At 41.7% G+C, this 24,891-nt stretch overlaps 1 protein-coding gene across 2 annotated transcripts; it reads left to right on the plus strand.

Moving 5' to 3' along the window:
- Positions 1–799: 799 nt before the first annotated feature.
- On the plus strand, positions 800–18,077 carry zbtb10 (zinc finger and BTB domain containing 10). 2 transcript variants are annotated; one of them, XM_029514025.1, is made up of 5 exons: positions 800–1,720; positions 7,748–8,753; positions 13,273–13,338; positions 14,978–15,153; positions 16,112–18,077. In XM_029514025.1, exons 1-5 carry the CDS (start codon positions 1,046–1,048, stop codon positions 16,391–16,393), a joined length of 2,205 nt encoding a protein of 734 aa, XP_029369885.1. In that variant the 5' UTR covers positions 800–1,045; the 3' UTR covers positions 16,394–18,077. The 2 variants fall into 2 exon arrangements, with proteins under 2 accessions (XP_029369885.1, XP_029369886.1); XM_029514026.1 differs by lacking the exon at positions 13,273–13,338.
- Positions 18,078–24,891: the final 6,814 nt, after the last annotated feature.

The following is a 24,891-nucleotide window of genomic DNA, read 5'->3' on the forward strand; positions in this document are numbered from 1 at the left end:
AAACGAAGAGGAAGAGAGAGCGAGAGCGATGTTTAGAAAGAGTGCCACCTGCTGGACCCAACTATGATGGCAGTGAAAGAGAAGACTGAAGCAAACTGGGGATACATGTTCATGTGTTAAAATATTTTACTTGAGGCTATAGCATCTCGCTTATGTACAGAGGATACAAGTTTTACATCTATATGACGACAAATGGGAATTGACAAAATAGTATTTATTATGTTCTTATGATGATTTTATATATATTTTTTACAGTTATTTATTCACTCTCGGTATCCTAAGACAAGTTATAGCAAATATGACACGATATTGGGGTATACAAATCTATATTAACCGTGTATACTTTTGACAAATTAAAACTATTTTACTACTACGACGGAGTGACAGTATTAATATAATGCAACATTGATGAGCAGTTTTTGATTAATTCTGATAAATACCATATTTAAGTCATACACAAACAGATATATAAAATCGTTTTTTTGTTTTAGTAATTATTCCTTTACATTGATTTTTTTTTTAATCTAAAACGTGTAACACGCTTCAAGTTCCTGCTTTCATGAAATATTGTGGTAACCCCATTTAGCAGAGGGCCTTAAGTGGGGGCACACAATTTAACATTTATGGTCTGAGAAGACAAGCAAAGTCAAAAGATCAAAAGCATGAGAAAAATGGGTGCAGCCTTCAAACACAAAAGACCCCTTGCTGATCAACAGCACCCCCATCTTCCTTTAAAAGCCGTCCCCTCCCTCCCCCCCCGCCCCCCCTTTCTCTGATCGAGGTGCATTGTGGGGAAGAAAGTCGTTGCCATTCGACCTCTGCGGGGCCTGCGCGGACGCAGCGAGAACCCTGAAATTCATTATGCGTTTAAAACCTTTATTTATTTCCGCATAACCTACATACTCTCACCGGGAGGGCCGAAGCGGTGAAAAGAGACGACGTCGGTCCATTGGACATCGGAAAATACATCGTTTTACTAATAAATTAGTCTTGTCAGAGGGAGATACTGTTGGGAAAGTGAAGATTCTAATATATATAAAGAAAAATGTCCAGTGAGAGAAACCGCAGGTCGTTGGCTTTCCGAGGAGGTGGATTAGCTGGGTTAACGGGTTCCAGCGGTATCGGTGGGGGGAACTGTAACAGCAGGGAGGCCCCGGCCTGTCAAGACCGACATTTTAACGGGAACAGGCCGGATCAAGAGGAGGACAGGGATCTGGGGGCGAACGGACCATCGCAGAGGAGAGTGGAAGGCGCTGGGTCTGTCAGCGATAGCACGGAACCCGAAGCGGAGGAAGAAGAGGACCCGGAAGGGGGCAGCGCGGCGGCCAGGGAGGGCGACGGTCGAGTCGGCTCGCTGGAAACGGAGGTCGGGTCCACGGAGGGGAGCAGCGGGACAGCGGGGAACGGTCCCAACGACGCCGACAGCCAAGAGTCGGGAAGCGGTGCCACGGGTTGCGAGACGGGATCCAGGAAATCAGGCGTAGAGATGAGACCACAGACGCTGCTCCAGAAACACTTTATATTCCAGGCTTCGTGGTTGCAAGAATTTCCATGGCTCAAATTTTGCCAGGAGACGGGGCTCATGTCCTGTTCCTGGTGTCACAACATTGCCACTAAAAACAGCGACGAGCTTGTCAAAGGCAGTCGCAACTACAAGCGGGCCTTGCTGCTAAGACATCACCTGTCTTCTGAGCACGGGAGAAATGACCCCACCAAACAGGTAACGTTAGCTCACGTCCATGACGCTTTCCTTTAGTTACCTGCGTCGCTTGAAATACCTGCTACATATTTGTCTCACCGCACGTCACTGTATGTTTCGTTTGTCACTCGTGTTGCCAGTCGTTACGAATTATTAACACAAAATTAGGCGATAATGAGCTCTTACTTAAGCTCCACAATCCCTTCCCCTAGCTGATTAGCTAGCATCTCCCTGCTAACCTGAGCTAACAGCGGTCCTAGCTAACTTAGCCGCTTGTAGCTTTTCTGTTTGGCCGGAGGTAGACTGCTTGAGACGGCAGTGGAAAGCCCCTAGCGAGGCTAATATGGACAAAGTGAGTTAGTGAATTACAAGTAAAAGAGACAAAACAAAACACACACGACCACTTCATGGCGTGGGTGACACCAATCTTTCCGATACAGCCGATTTCTTAAATGCGAGCGTTTGTCAAGTCTGAAGTCAGACGCGCATACCTGCTCCAGTATGACACCTGCTAGCTACTATCACACCGGAGGCTGTCTGTCACGCTGAGAGATAAATGACATGTCGCCGGTGTTTATCAATGTCAGTGGCCTGAAAAGTCATTCACATGTAATGGGCATCGGTGCTCTTGTGTAGTGCCTTGTTTTAGGTGCGCACTGTACAGAAATCCCCTTTTGTTGCATCAGCAGCTGTCTTGCTTGCTAGCTTGCTAGAGGTCACACAATGGCAAGGGCTCGACCCGAGCAGCCTTTGGGGAACCGCACCCCTACCCAACCCCCCGCCTTTGGCCTCATACAGTTCTGCTGGCTCACAGTCCTGTGACCTCTGGCGCATTTCTTCCTCCTCCACCTCCTCCTCCCCCCTTTGGGGAGCTAAATTAGAGGCATTGTGCTAGAATGACCCCCCAAAATCCATAGATGGTGTCACTTGCAAGGCTGGACAAGAGGAGGAGAGTAAATCATGTTTGCCTGGAGCCTGACTGGCCCATATGAGGTCTTTTGAATGGGCCTGAGTGAGAGAAAACGATACTAGTAAAAAGAGTGACATGGCAACACCTGACCCTGTCACCCAGATATTTCTGGATTAATTGTCTCTACATGTTATACCTGTGGGGAGTATTTAATGATTAAGGTCCCATCCTGTACACACAAGACTGCAACCATATTACCCTTCTTTATTTGCTTATGATATGAAGGCTTTCCGGTTAGCCTGAGCTTGAGGTTAATTGACGTTGTTGACAACATGTTATATACTATATTGAATTCTTCTAATTGGATGCAAACAAGCCATCCTCATATTTGGTAATCACAGACTTTATGGATGTGTATGAGGTCTTCTTATTGGTCCATTATTTTTATTGCATTGTTGGCAACAATTCTGTAGGACTCTCGCAGGGACTCCATAAAAATAGAGCGCATATTCAACTGACCAATAAGGCAAGGACGTCTCTCCCATTAATTATATATTTGTAAAAAAAACAAACAAACAAACAAAAAAAAAAAACCCACATACACTTACAATTACTGTTCATTGCCACAGCTTCATATACCGACAATGGTCGGAGCTGTCAGGGGAATTAAGTGTGGGGTGCTATTTGACTCCCAATTTGTGAGTGAAGAGGATTGCACTACCACATTTAGTTCCTTCCTTTGTACACGCAATCACTAATCAGAATTACTTTAAGTGATCCGCTAACTTGTACACATCTCTAATTGGTAAGGAGAGCAGGGGGAGTGGATTAGGGGCTTGGTGTGGGTTTTCCCTCGCAACAAAGACCCCAGACACTGTACTGAGAGGTTGTCCAGGCCATTTCTGCATGAAGGATGGAGTTGGAGAGATAAAGTACAATTGCTGTTACTGGAAACAATTTAATTCTGAAATGCATTGAATAATTTCTTGCTGTTTTTGATATTCTTATAAGGAGAGTTATGGTGTTCAAGAAGCAGTGCCTTGTTCTATTCACCCATTCCTGACGTTAGTCAGGCCCCGCTGCATTCGTTAAAGCTAACTCGATTAGCCCAAGCACACCAGGGCAGCTGTGGTAAATGTGGGTCTCCCTGGAGAAGGGGGCCGTTGTCCTTAATTCTCTAGATTTTGTCTTGTGCTAAGATTGTTCCTCTTGCTAACTGTTAAAAGGTTAAGATGAAGCAGAAGTATACCATTGGTTGTGTGATCAGAAATGATATTGTATATCTGGGATTTCTATAAGCAAGTTTCATTTTCTAGGTGCAGTTTTGTTTCTTATGTTTACCAACAGGTAAAGGGTTAAGATGAGACAAAAGTCGAACATCATCATGAAGTAGCTGTGCACATGATCTTGGGCCAACAAACTTGTTACACCCATATTCATTGCCACATAATCACTATGTACCCAGTCAATTCTACAAGTGTAGTTCCTTATATATTGTAAGACTGAGAGGTACATTGCAAAATTATTGCATAAAGTGAGTTTCATTTTCAGCTCTCTGTGGATGGCCTCTCATTGGACTCCTCCACTGGACTCCTGAGTGAGTCTCCCCATGTAGGGAAGGGGATACACCCATTGAGATCTGGTCTCTGCCAGATAGATGGGATGTTTATTGGGGGCCACAGGTCAAGGGAATGGGGTGGGGTGGAGCCGGAGGGAGAATTCTTCTTGTTGAATCCATCAGTGACTCTACCCTCCCCTCGTTCCCCCCTCTCTGCTTCTTCTGTTGAGGCATTGTTAGGAGGCCGGGAGACACTCGGTGCAGCCCTCCCACACCTTGGGCCAAACGCACACTGTGGTATTGTTCTAGCATCTAGGGGCAGACGGGTTGGGTGAGGAGAGGGGTATTGAGGGAAGGATACAGTAGAAATAGTGACTTGGGAAAGGACTGATGGAGATGGCCTGAGGGCTGGGCTGGCCATGGGACTGGATTGAGGTGGTTGGGTGCAGAGGAGGGGGGGGTGGAGGCAAGTGTGTGTGTGTGTGTATGTGTAAAAAGGTAAACAAAAACTGGCTCCAGTAGGTCATTATGGTGCATGGGGACATTGCTGTATCACATGATCTTTTGGAGGTGTGTCTGAGTGATCTGCTGGCCTTGGGGCTTTAGGGTTTGTTTGGGTTTGTGGTTTATTTTTGTTGAAGGCCTCTATTGTCTAAGTTGTAAGCATATCTTGACTATGTAGTCGGTGCATCGTCTTGAATTTATGGCTATCTTGGTCGCAATAAATTTTGAATTATCCATGTTTGTCTTAGATCAAAGGATTCATCTCCAGCACCGCTTTGGATTCCATAGCTTTCTTGCTGCCTTTCATTCTTTCACCCACCCCCCAAAAAAAAGAAAGAAATAGCATAGCCACGTCATGACTGAGGAGGTTGATATTGTCCCCATATTCTCTGTTGGCTCTGGCTGGTTTTGCCTCCAGCATCTGCTGTGCAGGGTTGGTCTGCTGGTTTCTTTTGCTTCTAGTTCACACGTGGCACATCTGGAGAAAGAATGATGCTGAAGATGAGGCCAGTATGTAGTAACTTATCCAGTACCAGGCTGTCCTAGTCTGGTTCCAAAAAGTGCATGCACATGTTCACAAATGGTAAAATTGAATCAGATCTGCCAAAATGTCTTACCTCTCTGACCTGTTGCCTTCATATGTATTATAGATAAAAGCTCAGGGGAGTCACAGGGTTTAGGGCTGGGATGGTTTGTCAGTTGAAATGATAAAAGGGATCTATGAAACCCCAAGTATAAATCTTCTGAGGGTATTTGTAAATTGCATTTCTAATGTCTTTGAATTTGTTAAACCTCACTACTGTCTTCTGACTGTGAATGTTTGCAAGGCATTTTTGTTGTAGAATGTTAAATGATTCATCAATGTGAGTTAAGGCTTGGTTTAAACTCTCATAAGAGTATAGTTTAGAAAAAACAATGCAGCAAAAACTCAGTGTGATCGTAGGCAAAAAGTAATGAGAAAGCATATCCAACTCATCTTGTTGTGATAGTGCTCATGGCCATCACCACACCACAGCAATATATTCCATCAAAGTACTCAACAAGATGATCGTGCCTCTCCAGAGGCTTTGATGTGTATATCATGGAATAATGTTTTCTATCTCATCCTCTTCGCCTAACCCACATGCACCATGGCTCCTCTCTATTCTTGCAAGTGGGAGCTGCTGTGTAATAAGAGAGTGAGTGCTGAGCCCTTTCTTAAAGGCCCACAGTGAGTGGACAATAAGCCTCAGGCAGAGCACGGGCTATTGTGAAGGCCAAAATGGGGTGACCCATCTCCCTGTCTGTACTGTGCTGACTTTTCGTTCCCCTCTGCTCCACATTTTCTCCTCTGCTCTTTTTCTTGAGGCTCATGATCTCTGTCTCATCCTCTCAATTGTTTTTTATTTCTGTATTGTTTGGATTTTCTCTTTTATCCACCAACCATTTCTCATTTTCTCACTTATTTCCATCAGCTCTGAAGCAACATCTTTTCTCTGCCATCAGAACTCAATTTAGTTTCTCTTTTTTTTGTTTGTTGGTCCTCTTTTATTTCCTCTATCCTGAAGAACACACCCACTTTTGCCCTCGCCGTCTCTCCCTCATTTCATTTTATCCCAACTCCCCCTCCAGCTGTGGCAGAGGATGATAAGCCCCCCTATACTATACTGTGTGCCCAGGCTGCCCTGGACAAGAGCTGTAGTGTGGAAGGAGTAGGGGTGGGGGTTGGGTGGGGACCTCAGAGAAATGGATTTAATCTGAATTACTCGAACTGCGTGTATGTGTAGGCAGCTTGGTTTCTGTGTGTGTGCACACGCATGTGTGAGTGAGATTGTGGTGAGTGGGGACAAAAATGCAGGGCTCGAGCAATGTGAATTATTCTGGATTAGGACATCTGCTATGCAATTTTAAAATGAGCTAGAGATGTATGCTACTACATTTGTGTGCTGTGTGAAAGCACGATGATATAGACTTGGGTGGACCCTGGGTGGACATGCATATTTTTGTTGTTGCTGTTTTTCTTTTTTCTTTTTTTTTTTTATGTGACAGTGCATACGTACACTTACCTCAAACCAAGATATGCATTGTATATTTGATGCCATATATTTAATGAGTATATCTATCAAGGATGTGCAATTCCAGTGAAAATGCTATTTTATTGTCGCCAGGGATATTTGTCTCCCACAGAACAATTCAGGAACAATTCCTTTGAACGATACTTGGCCCTGACTTGAAATAATCAAATATAAAGAAACAGACAGGAGAATTGTGGTGCATGTCTCATAGATGCTCTTGTTTGAATCTTAAAAACTAGCCTATAAAATGCACCCCATTTCTGAATTATACCACAAATAGAATTTAATGGAGTAAAATGTTCCATCAATCTAGAGATGCAGGTATTTGTGGAACCCCAACTGAGCATTTAAGTAATGATAATTTCAGTAGTTTGCAAGTTAAACAACCACAGGATACAATGAAACAGGTGTCACTGTTATTTCAATGTTTGAATAAATGAAAATGCATACCCGACAAACACTTGTAACCTCAAGTTAGACAGTGCAACTAGTCTAGGCTTGTTCTCTTAGCTTGTCAAAATACACTCTGGAAAGTGGAAGAAATCATCATCTAGTAAATTTGATAAGACACCCTGTGACAAATTGTACAGATAACTCACGAACAAACTCCTCAGAAGCAGAGAACACTGGAGTCTAATGTATTCATAATGGTACAGTATAAGGGACCTCTCCCACTGTATAACAGCAAAGTAAATATGATGCCTTTTCATTTGACAAGTCTGCTCTTAAGGTTTTATTGCAGTGTGGTAACATGGGGAAGAAAAACTTAATTGATTATAGAGCTATGTAAAATTACCCAGACTGAAAATAATATAACTTACCTCTTTCTAACCTTCCCCATTACAGAAGCCTGTCAAACCTGTTTCACCCTTAGGGTGTTAGTGTCACACCAGGAACCCTGTGTGTGTTTTGTAAAGCCAAGAAAAGAAGACATTTGTGTTCAACTGTATTTATGCTTACTTTTCCTGTTTGAGAATATAAACCTAGTGGAATAATTTGTAATTCCCTGCCTTTTTTTTTAGGAGATGGTGAGGCCCTCAGACAATGCCAGCCCCTCCACTAACTGCTCAGAGGAAGATTACCGTAACAAGCCTAATGAGAACTCCTACTGTTACCAGCTTCTTCAGGAGCTGGACAAGCAACGCAAAAGTGGCATCCTCTGTGACGTCAACATAGTCGTCTCAGGCCAGGTGTTCCGCGCACACAAGAACATCCTGGTGGCGGGTAGCCGCTACTTCAAAACCCTCTACTGTCTGACCAAGAGTGAGGCCCAGGACCAGGCCACGGTCACACACCTGGATGTTGCTGCTGTGCAGGGCTTCTCAGTTATCCTCGACTTTCTCTACTCCGGGAATCTGCTGCTTACAAGCCAAAATGCCATTGAGGTGATGTCTGTTGCGAGTTATCTCCAGATGACAGAAGTTGTTCAGTCGTGTAGGGCTTTTATCAAGGATGCATTGAATATCAGCATCAAGCAGGAGGCTCCAGATTCTGTGGTGGTGGACTACAACAAGAGGCAAATGGTTGCCAAAGAAGGACAGAGAAGCCTTGGTGGGAAGCCAACTGAATTCTGGGCCACAAGCATCCTGTCAAAGCTGTCAATCAAGGCCAGCAACAACCAAGGAAAAGAAGCAATGGATGAAGAGGACGAAATCGGCTTGGTGAAAGAGGAAACTAGTGATATAGAGGTGACAGTGTTTGGCAATGAGGGCTGTGCCCTGGTGACGTCTGGAGCCTCTGGCAGCTTGACCCACCACAACGAGAACTCCTCTGATTCAGCAGAGACTAATGAAACACGGGCAGTGAGCAGCCAGGTTCAGTTCTTCACTGCAGCAGCACCTGCAGCAATAAAACGAGAGGCACCAGACACTGTGGCTGGAAGTGGACGAAGGAAAAAGCAGACAACCACGCGACGTTTTGTCTACAACTTCCCACCAGAACCTGAAGAGGGATTTGATGAGGGAATGTTGATCCAGCCCTCTGCCTCCTACCCCAGAGAGGACTTCTCCTCCCTCTCTGAAAATGCAGGTAATATGATGTCAAGTCCTCTCCCATATTATATATGTATGGCTTCTATGTTAACTCATAAATTTCTTATCATTACTTTCACTGCACACTCTCAGAAAGTGAAATGTGGTGACTTTGTATGGTAGAATGGTCTTTAAAGCATTATTGTAACATGCAATCAAGACTTCACGTGACTATAATTTCTTCATGTATGATATTAGATTCTTTCGCTTTTCTTACTTTCGTACCCAAAGCAATACCCTGATAGTTCTTCCTGCTTAAGGAATTGCATACACTGACCTGTCATAGCATTATGTCCTCTGATGGCTGAACTAAACACCATTATGACAATGGTCCCTGCCAGTGGATGGGCTATAGTAGGGACCAAGAGAACATTTTGTACAAATGCAACATGCAATTGCACATGATTTCTCTTCCAGCAGGATAATGCTCCCTGCCACACTTCAAAAGAGGTTCAGGACTACTATGAGAAACACAGTGAGTTCAAGGTGTTGACTTGGCACCAGATTACAATTGAATCCATGATCTGTGGGATGGTATGGACAAACAAGATACATGAAGGCCCCATCTCCCAACTTACAAGTACAAGTATCTGCTGCTAGCGTCTTAGTGCTAGATACCACAGCTCACCTTCAGCGGTCTATTGGAGTCCAGGCCTCTATGGAGCTGTTGAGGATGGAAAAAAGAGGGGCCTATACAATATAGGCTAGTGGTGATTATATTATGCCTGATCAGTGTAAAAGGTGTGAGAGAATTGCAGTGACATAAAAAAAGAAAAATCAGCTTATTCTTTTGGCAGACTCTTTGGCTGGAAAGTTGAACACTACCAATATCAAGATTCCATTTGAGCCCTCTTCCTTCTTCTGCATAACCACTTCCAAACTGACTTTTAAAATACTTAACAGAGAGCTTTCTGATTAGGTCTCCAAATTGGGTGAAAAACTACTGGTCCTAAGCTGGAGACAAAAAAGGTAGTCAGTTATCATTAATAGTTCTCTGTGCCTCTGCATCAGTGTAATCTGTAAATCATTAAACCATATTCGCCAGGTATATGATGCTCAGGAAATCTTCTATGAAATGCAACATGTCTATCATGTTTAAATATAACATTTTATATTATAGGTGATATGTACTAGTATTTAAAATAATGTTCAATGATCACTTGCAGTCTCTTAGCTTCAACTTAATCTAGCACTTAAAAACAGAATTATTTATCAATGATATGCCACCATTATTTGACACATCTAATCATGTGACAGCTATGATTGCCTGATGCAATTCAGCGACCTTTACCATGAAATTATTGAATTATTGCAAGAAAGCATGGATTTAAAGATTTCGTTTAATGTTGTGCTGTTACACCTAATGGCAGGGATATTTGCTTTACAAGTTTTTAAACTGCATGTGATGCTATGTCAATACTGAGGCTCATCCTGAAAAAATATTTAATTCAAAATTAGACTAAAACGCAGCTGGAGAGAAAAATAATTTTAAGTAATGAAAAGTAAAATTTGTCCTTCCCCTTCTCTGGATCAACTTTAAACACTGTTTGGGAAAACGCTGAATCATATTGAGCTGTTTAAGGGGCTTTCACTCACCCTTGAAGCTTTTGCTCTCCTTTTCACCTCCACTCTGTCAGTTTGATACCTGCCACATTCTATCTCTTAATCTATCTATTGCTTCATCCACCCTAACGGCACACTGTACCACTCTTTGTAATCTCTTCGCTCAGCTCTACCCGTCTCCTTCTGCTGGCCCCATTAAGCTTGGCACTCCATGTAACCATAATGATATGACATATTAAGTGAAGTGGTATGGATTGGGGGGGGGGTGAGTAGAAAAGGAGAACTACATTTTGTGTGAGTGTGTGAGAAGCAAGCCCTCCCTAATGCAAGATAATGAGGAAAGCAGGGGAGACATCTCTTCCCCAGGCCTCCCTAAATGCGCTTGAATGCTCTTAGTGCCTCCAGCTCCTCCTATGGCTGTTTTTAATGTGTGCTAGAAGTGAAGCCTGGTGTTGTAATAGCCTGGAGAGGCGGTCACTTAAAGAATTTGTCTACATGTGTGATAACCCTCTGATCCTCTTTTCTTCATGTGACTGCATTGCTTAGTTCCATGTGTCTCCCATCTTTCCACAAAAAATATGGTTTGGGCTTTGAGTTTACCCTTCAATTGTAGGTCTGGGTCCAATGATGCACTGTTAAATATGTAGATGAGGTGTTGTGTGTGTGATTTTGAAAAACATGAAACAAATTATCATGATGTCCCTTGATGTCAGTGTAAGACGATTGCCTTTAAACCTTTTTTTTTTTTTTTTTTAACTTTGTAGACATAACTTTATGACATACTTTATGATCTCTATGGAGAAATTATCAGCAATGTTGTATAAAGTGATTTTCAGTTCCACTTGGGTTTTCTCAGTTCCCTTTTAGAAACTCATTGTCCATTGTGCTTCTTGTAGTATTGAGGCAGGGGTTTTATTACATGAATGCATTGGGCATGTATAAGATTTTTGGTTAAATTTTACCATGTTTTATTACAAGAGAGTGCAATTGAGCCCCAGCTATTATGTATTGTATCTGAAGAGACAGGCGAATATGAAAAAGGTGGTTACATATTTTTCTCCCTAAAGTAGATGATGACTATCCTTATTGTATCACACAACTAAAGGAATCTGACATAGTTATCTATTTATACCTTTTAAGTTGGTGGTATAGTTAACAATATTAATGCAATGTAGGTGAACATAGTTCAGTACTGCTGATGGACAGAAAGCCGTTTGTTGAAGGTTTCAATTTGTGTTGGTGTATGACACACTCGCCATCCTTTCCAAGCTTGCATTGCATACAAAACTTATTAGTTTGAGTCACTCTGAATGTGTGTCACATGACAAATTTTAGTTACGCTTTATAAAGCAAAAATGAGAATGCAGGGGTCTGTTATTAGATTATCCTACAAAGTCATGCAGAGGAGGCGAGGCGATTTCCATGTTGCTCATGCCCACCAATAGGTATCAAAAACCCCCTTTGTAAAATGGAGAACACTCTTGCACCAAGACTACTAGTTTACTTTGAACAGACATCCACCATTACTGGCTGTCCCAGTTTCCCACAGTGATATTTAGTTTGACTCTCAGTTTCTGTTTTATCTGTGTGGTTGCGCTCCAGTGGCGCTACTTTTTGTGGCGCTTTAATCACTTTCATAATGTTTTTTTTTTTTTTTTTTTTCTCTTTCCACGTTAGTCAGCCTATAATATGTAGGACTGCAAATAACAATTCTCTCTTTCCTTTATAGCACTGGTTTTATTCATATTTTCTGCTGATTATGTTATTGATAACTCTAGTATTTAAAATACTAGAAAACAGCCCGTAGCAGCTTCAATCCAGAATCAAGAACTAATATGAATAAATATTCAGTTTAAAAATGTATAGAACATGCAAACGTGATATATATGGCCTCATGTGGAAAAGAAATTATAATCAAATAGTTGAAGAGTGATTTTTGCTTGACAATTAACCGTTTCAGTGCAAACATTTGAACATGTTACCTTTTGATAAAATGAAATATGTCCAAAGTTTAGCGTGTTTTCTTTTCCCAAGTAGTACATGGCTAACGTCAGAATAGAAAACCTAAAAGATTGAAAATGGTGATATAACAGCAGAGCTTTTTACTGTTGGCTGTCAACATTTTAGAGCCACAGGAAGGCTAGTATTGTGGAAAATTAAAGTAGTTGAAAGTGAAGGGTGGCTTCAACTCTGTAAATACTTTGCCATTGCTGTCTGCTCTGACCACACTGAGCCCGCAACCAACACTCACTCGTGGCCCATAAATTCTTGCGCCCTCTCCAAACAACACTGTTGGATTGTTTAAAGGGTGGGTGCTGCACACAGAGCAGGTGAAATGCATTTGCATACACACCAGTCACTGTTAAAGCGTGCACATAAACACACACCCATGCACAGCACCCCCCACCCACCCACCCCCAATCCGTTCAAGGTGCAAAGCTGCCTGGGACAGTCCCCTCTCTCCCTAATCCACCCTAATGCACTGGGGCTGTCCCCACTATTCCAAATATTGACCCAGGGTGAATAGACTCACACACGCAGGGGCGTGTCTTTAATGGACTCAATGCACTGATGCCAGAAGAACTGGACACGCATGCACGCAAACACAGGTGCTTGCACACAAAAGCTGAGTGTAAGGTGAGCCGTGCTAGGGCTTGACTCTGTCTTTCTCAAATTAACCCCTCCCTCTCTGCTGGAGCTCTACAGAGTTGGGTCGTGTCTCAGGCCTGAGGCTCCCACTTCTTTACGTATAGCAGGGACGTGTGTGTGTTTTTGTTTGTTTGCCTTTGTTGTTAACTGAAATGTCCATTATTTCATTTTGGGGTCAATTGTGGGATTTGGGAGAGGGGTCAGTTGTGTACACAAGGCGTTGTGAGGTGTGCAACCCCCAGACTCTACACCACCTCTCATCTGTCTTTCTCACTCATTTCTCTTGCCCCCTCCCTCTTTCCCAGAGCTGGCCAATCAGATCCAGTATAGCATCATCCAAGACTTACAACAAGGGAAGTCCTGGGAGAATGGTAAGGCTACCATTTAAAACCAACACAGCCTAGCTCTGTGAAATTTCAACATTAAAATTCATATTCTCAATAGTGTGGGCAGTCGATTCACTGTGCCTCTTTTAATTACAGCACAAACACCCCATTTCTGATCCTTACATACTGTATACATTAGATAGGTAAGATGGAATTGTAGAGCTGTTGTACAGAAGACTGTTGTTTCATTATTCCAAGCACACAGTCGTATCTACCAGTAGATATAAAATGTTTAGCAAGATGAACTAAAAAACATTTTGTTTTGTGTTCTTTTTGAGTTTGTCTCATGTATGTGGAGGGTAGGGTGACCCTAATAATAATAATCCTAAGCTTCTAGCATCCAAATGAACAGTTTTGCTCCTCTACTGTATATAAAACAGAGTGTGAATACACAGGTGACCTGCTTCTCATCAGCTCTCCTCCCTCCTCTCCCTAGCAACCTACCCTGACAACGCCTCTGTTGTGTGCTCCCTGGCTCAAACAAAAGGCCTGGCCCTGTTAGCCCACTCTCTCTACAGTGAAGACTAGCACTCTGTTTGGATTCTACTCAAAATCAATAGATTGCTTATTTATTTTTAAGCCCAGCTGCCCTCTGTTACTTGTTAGTATTTCCCAAGAGGGATAATGAAGAAATTGCTTGTGTGGGGACATCTTGATTTCTCTCTCTTACACACAGACATAAAAAGATAGTGTAAGCCTCTAGTTGCACAGGGGTTGAGCAGATCATTGCATTGTGCACAGCTCTAAATTAAAATATCTATTTTTTTTTTTTAGCCGTTGTAAATGGCAAAATGCTTTTGTGTCATTATGAAGCTGTGGCAGAGGATGTCAGTTTAGTAGGCGGTCCTACAGTGGTCAGGACAAATTTACATTCACACTGCATAAAGAATGTGGCCACATGGGGCTCAGACCACCTCCCAATATGGTCTGAATGATCAGATCTGAAATGCGTCCTGATGTGTCTGGTTTTTGTTCACATCTGTCTTCAGAGTTGTCCATTTGTGATCAGACCACTGGACACAGGTACTAATATCAGATTTGCATAGACCATAAGAGGCTGAGTCATGAGATTATTACTTGTAATAAGAGAAGGTGTTCTAGTCATGATCTTGACCATTACATTCCAAGTGAGGCTCTTACGACAACAATCATTAGGTGCTTTATTATAATCATGTACTTTGATGCAGGTCCATCTTGTTCCTTTAAATTCACTGCTAATGAGTCTATAGTCTTTCTACCATTGCCATGGTGAGACCTCCAGCATTAATTAAATTGAACTGCAGGGAAGAACCTGTTACTTAGCAACAGTGACCGAGCAGGACGGTGTAGATTATACGGCTGCCAACATAATCGTTTGTGTCTCTGCTTTAATAAACTTCGATAGCTTTGACAAAATGAGCTTTCTGTGATACATCCAAGTTAGTGGATTGTGTTCTCTCTAGTGGTGACCACATCCCAACAGTGATTTGATCAGGATATCGGTTCCTACCACACCCCTCTCTCATCATGCGATATATAGATGTAAATGTAGCTTTGATGATGATTTTTGTGTTCACGATTGAAGTCTGAATCCAGGCGACCTTTGACTGCATCTCCACATTTGTCATTCTCTGTCTCTGCCCAGGTGAGTCCTCACACCTAGCCCTCAATAAGCTCAAGTGCCCCCACTGTAACTACATCGCCAAGCACCGGCGCACGCTCAAGAGGCACCTGATCATCCACTCGGGTGTGCGCTCCTTCAGCTGCGACATCTGTGGCAAGCTGTTCACCCGCCGTGAGCATGTAAAGAGACATTCCCTGGTGAGTTCACACATGCACACTTACTGTATGAAGTCCTCTCTCATAACACCAGGTAATCTGCCTCCACCATCTTCTATCAAGCACTGCAGTGTTCCTGCAATCGTCACATCAGTGCACTCTTCCTCCATGGTGTTTGGCTGGCACATTTTTCTGAAGGGAGTGAGTGTAACATGATACTCTTAGGGGTTTCTGCCAGTGTATTATCTCATTCTAATATAGGGAGTATTTTAGGGTCTCTCTCAAGGTGGTACCAAATGACAGGATTTTTGAGACCGTCCTACATTACCAGTGTTTAAAAATAAAGATGACCAAATTAATCTCCTTTGTGAAATGCCAAACAGAATACATTGTTGTATTGAGCTAAAGCCAACTATGACTGAGAGTTCAATGTAGCACAACCTTTTTTCTTTTGTATCCATTTTGCCTTTGTTTTGCATACTGTTCATTTTGAACAATTGCATTTAACATTTTTTTATTCTATACTTTGTTCCTGCTTAGTGTTAAATGAGAAGACTGCTGCAACAGTCAAGACAACCGACATGTAAAAGAGAAATGTTGGTCAGCGAGTGAAACTGCAGCTCTTGTAGTGATGTAGTAGATGTTCTTGGTGTGCAGTGGTCAATACCTACCAAATGTGGCCCATGAAAGGAAAGCCAGTGAACCAACAGCTTGACCTCTGATTCAACAGAAGAACTGCTACAGTTCATTGTATGCGTGTATGTTTAAAAAATGGGGCTGTGTAGACACAGACTGGACACTGTGTCCACGCTGACTCCTGGCCACTGAACACAGGGCTGTCACAGCAGCAAACGGGAACCTACACAATCTCAGGCAGGCAGTATCCTATTGTGGCTGATCGGTCTATACAGTACAGTTGGTTAGCTTAGCAACCCAGAACTGTCTTTGTAAAATACCATATTAACTGATGACCAGTGATCATGAAACATTTATCTTACAGGTGCACAAGAAGGACAAAAAGTACAAATGCATGGTGTGCAAGAAGATCTTCATGCTTGCAGCCAGCGTTGGTATCCGCCACGGCTCACGGCGCTACGGTGTCTGTGCGGACTGCGCTGACTCTCACCAGGCTACCCAGGAGGGCCTGGAGGGCATGGAGTTTCCTCGTGACGAAGACTTCGAAGGGGAGGAAGTAGAGGACCTGGAGGGCGAGGAGCCTACTGACAACGACCAATCAAATTGGGGTGAGGGCAACGCTGGTGCTGCCCAAGAAAAGGACTAAGAGTTTTAACAAGCTTGAGAAACAAAATAAAAGTTGATGTTTAATATATGTATACAAAAACTAGCTGGTAAACAATCAACTCCAAAGTGCTATCAAACCTCGAGGTTTCTTAATTGTGCAAGTATATGACAAAGAGTTGGATTAAAAAAAAAAGCTTTGGTAGAGTGAGAACTTTAGAAGATGTACAGATTTTATTATTGTTAAAATGTTTCCAACTCTGGGCCCCAAGCCCACAAGAGACAGATTCTAATAACGAATATTATGATAAATCAGGTTTTTGGTGATGTATTGTTATTTCCTGTTTTTCCGGGGAGAGCTGGGCAGGTGGTGATGTAGTTTTTGAGTTGGGGTAGGCCAATCATCTAAAAAAAAAAAAAAAAAAAAAAAAAAAAAAGGAAAAAAGAAATTAATTATTTAATTTATGAAGAGAGGTTATTATGGTCTTATCAAATGCTATAAATTTAAATTTTTTTATTTCTGGTGTTGTCTGCAGCGGGTGCGGTAATGGCGGTTGCTTTCTTCTCAATCTGAGAGAATATTGCTTGATGCTTGTAGAAGTACACAGAAGAGCATTATTGCCGACAGGAAGATTTTTAACTTGCTCTGTAGATCTTGTTTAGATGCGTGAAATATATTATTATTTTCTTGCTTTTTTTTTTTTTTTCCTTTCCCTGCACAAATCTTGGAACCAAAAAATCTGTTTTGTGACTCTAATGTATTGCAGCCATATTTATGATTAATTTAAGAGGGTTGTGATATTATGCCAAACAGACCGCACACCAAGATTTAGCAGGAAACAAAAACTACTGAATACGCTTAAAAACAAAACACAAAGAAAAAAGACATGAGATTTTTTTTTTCTTTTTATTCAGCGGGAAAAAAGATTAATTTGAAAAAGAAAAAAAAGCAAATGTACAAGGGGAAATGTTATTGCTAGCTTTATACAAATCACGGCGTCACAGTAACACTTTATTACTATTAAAGAAAAACATCCGACTTTCACTTAAAGCTTGAATTTTGCCAAATGACGAAACGTTTGGTGCTGTAATGCTTGTTGCAGAATACTGGACCTACAGGCTATATATGATGTTTATAATCATAAAGCTTAAACTGACTCAGTTATACATGTGTAATCAGCTTAAACTATAGAACACTGTTTTGCTACGGCGACTATCAGGTATGCTTTGCCATTGTTTTTAAGCTTTTTATTTTATTTAATGCACACACACACACACACACACACACACAAACATTTTGTAGAACTACCGGCAGTACTTGTAATTGACGTTTTGAGGACCTAAGTGGACATCAATACCTTTATACGTTTGTTTATATTTGGTACTGAGTTATATAGTAAATACAGTATATATATTTTGAATCACTTGAACGTTGGTTGTGAGGGAGAAGTATGCAGAAAATCATGATGTGATGTTTTAACTCTGAAAGAACTCCATTTTTTCATGTGTAAAAGGTATACAAAATGTCATCTGTTTAATATGAGTTCGTTTTTATTTTTTAGGTCTGCCAGGTAGAAAAACACTTTGTTCCACAAAAAGTGAAGCTCTATGGCGCCTCATAGACATGCACTTACTTTTGCGTTCATTAAAATAATTTCCGTTTTTGTTTGTTTAAAAAAAAAAAAAAAAAAAAAAATTTCTTGCTTCCCCAAAAGCGGGTCTGAATGGAACTATATAAAAACTGTGTCTTTCTTCCAATGCGCAACTTTTTTATTAGACATTTTGTTTTGTTATTTAATATTATATATTGACTCCAAAATGCAATCAAGACTGTTAATTTCTATTTGTCCAACCAAAATTGTTGTTTTTAATTATTGTTGAAATATAATGTATGAGAAAAGCCAGGTGAATACTTGCTTAGTGTAGAAAATCCTTGCTCGTGTCTGTAATTGTTGAGATTTTTAAATGTTTTTATGCTACAGAATCATTCACTTTACCATAGATGCATATTTTGTTTAATTTTCCTTTCCACTGATGTTTCCTTTCTTTTGTGTGTGTTTGTTTGTTTTCTTTTTCTTTCATTAAGCACATATTTTCTAAAGAAACACGGATTGTGTGTGGGTTAAAACCTTGGAACAGCAGTATCTGTTCATATGCAGTGGAGTATACATCATGTACTAAAGTGCTAATGATACCGATGGTGTGTAACTTTCCTTTACTCTCAGTGGAAGAAGATATATTTTAAGTCAGAGATATTCATCCTCTTGGTGTCACTTTTACCTTCAAATCACTGTGGGGGGAGGGGGGGTTATAATACGGATATATATATATATATGTGTGTGGAGAATATACGAGATAAATAAATATATATATATATATATAAAGACATATATATAAGAATATATTATTTAAGTTGTTGGAACACATTGACAGTCAGCTACGGACCACCTGATGTGGTTCATTTCCATGAACTTTAACCTTCCGCTTTCTCGCTGTCTCTGTTCACATTGTGTGCTTGTTCATCACACCATCCTGTTGTCTTGTTTGTTCTTTTGATACTATTTACCATCCTACTGATTTTACTGTAATGAATGAAACTCAAAAACTTTGATGTATCATTTTAGATTTTATGCTGTATTTGTTATGGACAAAAGAAAAAAAAAAACAAATAAGGAAGCAAAAACACTACAGATGTAAAGCAGAGGTTTTTTTTCCCCCCAGCTGTATTTTTTTACGCTGTTGCAGAAGGTTGTATTTTTCAATTTCTCTCGAACTTTAACAGTGATGCAAAACTCGGGCCACGCCTCAGTGCCCTCCGAACACAAAGCAAATTCAGGTTACTCTTTTTACGTTTTTATCAAAGGTTTTCAAAGATGGAACTACATTCTCCTCTTTTCTCTCTGAATTGTACTACTGTTCCTCTCTATACTACATTTTAAGAATAAAACTTTGATATTGCTTTAACCTTTTTGTCCCCTCATTTTCCTCAATCAGACTTTTTGCTCTAATTTGTGTTTGGAATTCCAAAGAAACGCATTTCAGCCTGTGAACTGCCAAATTATTTATGTTTAGCTCTGCTCAGATGGTTCAAGAAATAAATGGATTCATGGTGATTTTTGAATAGTTAAAGTTTTTCGTCATATCAGAACAATGTGATGTAGTTGGGTCATTATAGATGGGACATTAGTCCTTTTTGGACCTGATACAATTTAAAAATGGAATTTAATGATGGGACTTCACCGTACACTATTTTTCACCACCAACCAAGTTGTTGGGAACTCTTTAGCAACACATGTTCAACACAGGCTTTCTGTTAAAAACTGAAGTCTCAAGACAAAGATTATCCTGATCAGTGGATTTTTTTTTCTCAATTCTAAAGAAAGAAAGAAAGTTCCCCTCTTGCCGCAGACGTTACACATAATCGGTCAACTCATCGTGATGAGTTAACTGAACTTCATCTGCAGATCTGTGCACCGCCTGCTCTTTTGTAAATAACAGCTCAGTTTGAAGACACCTGTGGTTAGTGAGATAACAGGGTGACGTACGGCAGGCTGCTCATTCTTGGTGATGAGATTATATTTCCAGAGCCTCAGATCAGCAGTTTATGGTGGTTAGTGCTCAAAACACGGGCAGCAAAAGTTGTTCAAACGTTGCTGTGGTTTTCTCTCCAGATGGTGCAGCTGAGGAATGCGATCTCTGCTACCTTCTGATGGATTGCTGGGTTGTTTTAATAAGAAGGTTTGATTCACCCTCCCTCTAAAAGCCTCAAAGTGCTGCCACCTGCCGTTGGGACTGAGATTATTTGGCTTTATGCCTCAGCTGACACCAGGTGGCAGTACTTTCATTTTACATTTCCCCTGGACACACAGACACACACTGTCCCTCAGTGTCCCAGTTATTTAGTGAGGCTACGGCCTGACCAATTGATCTATTCATGGATGAAATACATAATGTATTCTGTTTTGTTAGGCAGTGATTCCTAATGGATAAGTTTGTAATGAGTGAATCCTTAAATATGAGCAGTAGGCTACTTCAACCCATGCTTGAATTTTGATTCTAATGTATTGGCTTATCTCATGAGAAAATGAGAAATACATTTCTGAGCCCAAAAAGAAAAGAAAACAAAAAAACAACAAACAAACGTGTCAGGCTAGGGGTTAAAAGTTTGCCTTCAGCACAACCAAACCTTTGTGTATCTGTACTTTATACGTAAACTCAGTCTGTAACAGATAAGCTATTCTCATCCTCAAGTATGCACCATAAACAGAATTAAAACTGTGACGTGTCATGCAGATTTGTCAAATGGGACAATACACCGATTTCCACAGTCAGAGGAACATATCTGATCTGGTACCGTTTTCTGTGACTGTTTTTATGATCTTATCTGAAAGGCTGAATGCAACAAATTCTTTCAATTTAATACTTGGACTGAAGAACGGAGTGAAACAAATCCAAAGAATGCATTGTGATGTGCCGATGTGTGTTTGTCACACTGATGTTCTGCAGCACAGGCTGTACTCTAAGTGGTAACTGCCTCTCTGATGCTGTGTTTATTTCCTCATGGGCATAAGCGCTGCTGGATGTTTGAGTATATCTGTACACACACAGAAGCAGTCATCAAACACTGGCCTTGTGGGCCACCACACACTGCTCTATTCTTTTCTGTGTGTGTGTGTGTGTGTGTGTGTGTGTCCACAAGCCTCCCTCCCATTCACAGTGGCTTTTGTGTGGGTGTCTGTCAGCAGTGTTGTCTGCAGGCAGGCCCCCATTGTGTTGAACTACTGCTCCTTATTGACACAGGGACCCTGGCGTTTCATGTTCCCATGGCCCCCTCGGCCACAGAAGGCGGAAGGCTGGAACCGAAACCCCAGACCTGGGCAGAGTTTGTTTGCAGTTCCTTCTCTCTCTGCTGGTACCCCTGGAACCCACGTCCACAGGGACGAATGGTGGCATCGTGCACATGTGTGTGGATTGTAGGAAGCAGAAGTGTAGAGTGGTGGAGAAGGGGCTTTGTGTGTGTGTGTGTGTGTGTGTGTGCGTGTGTGGTGGGTTAGACATTAAAACCTAAGACAGGTAATCATGCAGTCACAGCTGCAGCTGTTGAGAGAACCCCACTACCACTCATTGTGCGTGCACGAAGTGTGTGACTTTGCATGTGTGTGTGTGTTTTGTCCTTCATGGTTTATTGCTCCTTTACTTTGCTGATGGCTTCATGCTCTGCTCTCAGAGGTCAAAGCCAGAGCAAACTTTAATGGAGAAGATTATTCTCTGATCGTTATTATCTCCTCTGTGACCTGCTCTGACCTGGCACTGGTGTTGAGACAAATCTGGTTCCCATGTGCAAAGTGTTACCAGCAGGACGGCTTAATACTGCACTGGTCATGGCCTGCATTTATGCTGCTGCATTAAAACTGACAGTCCTGTTTCCATACTGCAACAGTTTGGGCAATAGAGCCATCACGATTCGAGACAGACAGCGTAGCATTTTTTGGTCATGACTTCCTCTCCAATCTTTCACTTTTTGTACATTTGGATCGCTTCACCAACGTTCTGTTCAGGACGGTGAAGAGAAGCCAGCGAAAACATTTTCAGCTCACCTCCATGGTGACCTGAAGGTGCTGTAAATTACGATAAGCCTGATGTTCAAAATAGAAACTGTGAAGAAATGTAAACGTACACAAGGGAATTAGAGGAGAGATTATGTCATCTCAAAGATGAGATTCAGTCTTCTCCAAACAGGGCACCTATGATAACTGGGAGTTTGCTATGTGTTAGTATTGCAATGAACAGGAAGGACTATATGTGATTGATGTCGTCCAATAATGCACCTAAAGGCTGCTACGACAGCTGCCACTGAGCAACACCAGAAGAAGAAGAACTGGATGAAAAGGATGTTAGTGCAGTTGCAGTGGACCTCACGTTGACTTCAGAACTTCTTCAAAGGTGGGGACATGTCTGGCTGCGTTCTGGTTTAACATGCTGTTAGTCATTGCCGTCCTTGACATAGTTCTGCACAGTGAGCCACTTTTTTTAGGATTTTGAGGGAATCCGTTGTCTGTCTAATGCCAACTTGTCCTGCACACCTGTCTGCTATATTTAGTAGCATAAAATAATGAAACATGTTCCTCCTACTGCTGTTGAACTGACTGTCCTGGCAATCTTCAGAAAATGCTTGTTGAAAATGAAAAAAAAAGAGAAAAGGTGGAAGTAGATGTGTCTCCTCTCATTGGTTAATAATGATAATCTTTGGAGACGTAACTGTAGAGTTTTATTTTGAAAGTAAAAGCATTTCAGGTCTTGGCAGACAACAGCAGACAGGATGATGAAATTAAACTGGAAAAATGACTCCAACCATCCAGTCAGTGGAGCTAGGGGACAGCAGTGTGTCCGTGTGTGTGTGTGTGTGTTTATGGCAGGTTGAGACCCACCCACTGTGTGGCTGACAGGCTTTGCTGTGTGAGCCTGGCAGGGGCACACAGATAAACACACACACCAGAGGGGGGGCATTACCATGTGAAAACCAAAGGGGCAATTAAGATGTGGAGAGTTTCCTGAAATTTGTCGTGGTGGCCTCTCTGCTGTCTTCTTCTTTCCAGCCTCGCTTTATTTACAACCTTAGAACCACCTTCTCCGAGTCAAAGCCAACGCCAATGATACACACAAAAACTCTCTCTCTCACACACAAACATACACACATGTACAGTACAGGCCAAAAGTTTGGACACACCTTCTCATTCAAATGAATAGGAAAGTGTGTCCAAACTTTTGGCCTGTACTGTATGTGTATATATATATATATATTACATATGAGTATTTGTTATAAATAAGTTTGTTTATCCAGCCACATGAACACACACACACACACTGTCATGTCATGCTCATACTTGTTATTTATTTGTGGGATCACATAGATCACAATTTCTTTTGTATCTTTCCATCTCTGTGTATGTGTGTGGGTCCACGCATGTGTTTGTGTATGTGTTATCCTGAGGGTTTGCCTGCATCTGTTCATGGCTGCGTGTTTGTTTATAAGCATCTGTTAGTGCGTGTGTGGGAGAGCATGTGTGTGTGAGAATGTGTACACATACCAAGTCATCTCAGCGTGTGTCCCAGCGCATCTATGGTGTCAAGAGTGACACCGTAGATGCGCTGGGACACACAACTCGGTTGTGTGTATATGTGTGTGCGTGTGTGTGCGTGTGTGTGAGTGTGTGTGAGTGTGTGTCAAGGGGAAGGTGCTGGTTCCCACAGCTCAGATCTAATTCAGCTGTAACTCAATCTCCGTGTGAGTGCCGCTCCTCCACTGCTCTCCTCCTCTAACCCTCTGGAGTGTGTGTGCATGAGTTTGTATATGTGTGTGGGTATGCATTTGTGTGTGTGTGTGTGTGCATGCGCGACAAGGAGACATTTCCCCTCTCAGACCCTTTTGGATCAGTTTACTGTGTCAACGCCAGCAGCTCGACGGCAGCAGCCACACACACACTCACACACACATGTACAACCTGGACAACTTATACGAATCCAAACAACTGCAAGTTTATGGGACACTGGTGATGTGTGTGTTTGTGTGCATGTTTGTTTGTGTTTGTATCAGTGTGGGCTCTTTCTTGGGGGACGTGCAGAGATGAGACATGACGTGATGCACAGGAAGGATTAAAAGGTGTTAAACTAACACTGTGAGGAAATCCTTCATGAACAGGTTATCAGATTTGTACACTCTCTAATGCAGTCTGGGACAAAACCGTTTGTCACAACGTGTATTCTTTCATCACAGCTCAATCAATAATGTTTTATATACTGCTTAATGTGAAAGCAGTGGCAAATGTGAAAATTAAAATTAAAACTAAAATTATCTGTATGGAATGGACAGCAAAGGGTAACGATAATGTTTCAATATAATGAGTTTAGATAACATGGTGCTAAATTCACATAACATGAAAGCCCAATCTGCAGTGATAATCAGGCCTGGGTATATTTCAAAGATCTTAAAGGGAAGAATTTGGAAAATTTGCTTATTTCTCTTGCCAGGAATTGCATAAGAAGATTGAGACTACTCCGACATCAGCATGCTAACTATATAGCCACATCCAACTTGGCCCGAGTTAGGCTAGCAGCAAGATGTAAATGAGGAAACAGTTCTGTCCAAACGTAAGAAAAACCTCCTCCACATTCAGTCTCCTTGGTGCAGTCGAAACGAAGAAATATTCTCTGGTAGGTTATGAGTCAGACCATTTCCTTCTTTATTACCTTATTTCTGAAGAGCAATTCCTCACGAACGCAACACTTTTTAAATCAGCAATTTTATGCTTTGTTTGGGGCACATTCTCGGGGCACCAGTGCTCTTCCCCATAATCTCTCAGTCTCAATGTTGCTTATTTGCCTCGCAGTGTAATTTACTGCCCACTTGTGGCCACGGTAAGTTACTGTCAGGAAATAAAACTGCATCCATTACTGTCATTTCCGTGGGCATGGCTCTGTCCCGGAAGACAAAGGACTGGGCTTGTCAGGGAGAAGCCTTCGTTCAGGACAGCTCTGGGATCT

This window comes from Echeneis naucrates, chromosome 11 (assembly GCF_900963305.1).
Source record: "Echeneis naucrates chromosome 11, fEcheNa1.1, whole genome shotgun sequence".
Taxonomy (NCBI): domain Eukaryota; kingdom Metazoa; phylum Chordata; class Actinopteri; order Carangiformes; family Echeneidae; genus Echeneis; species Echeneis naucrates.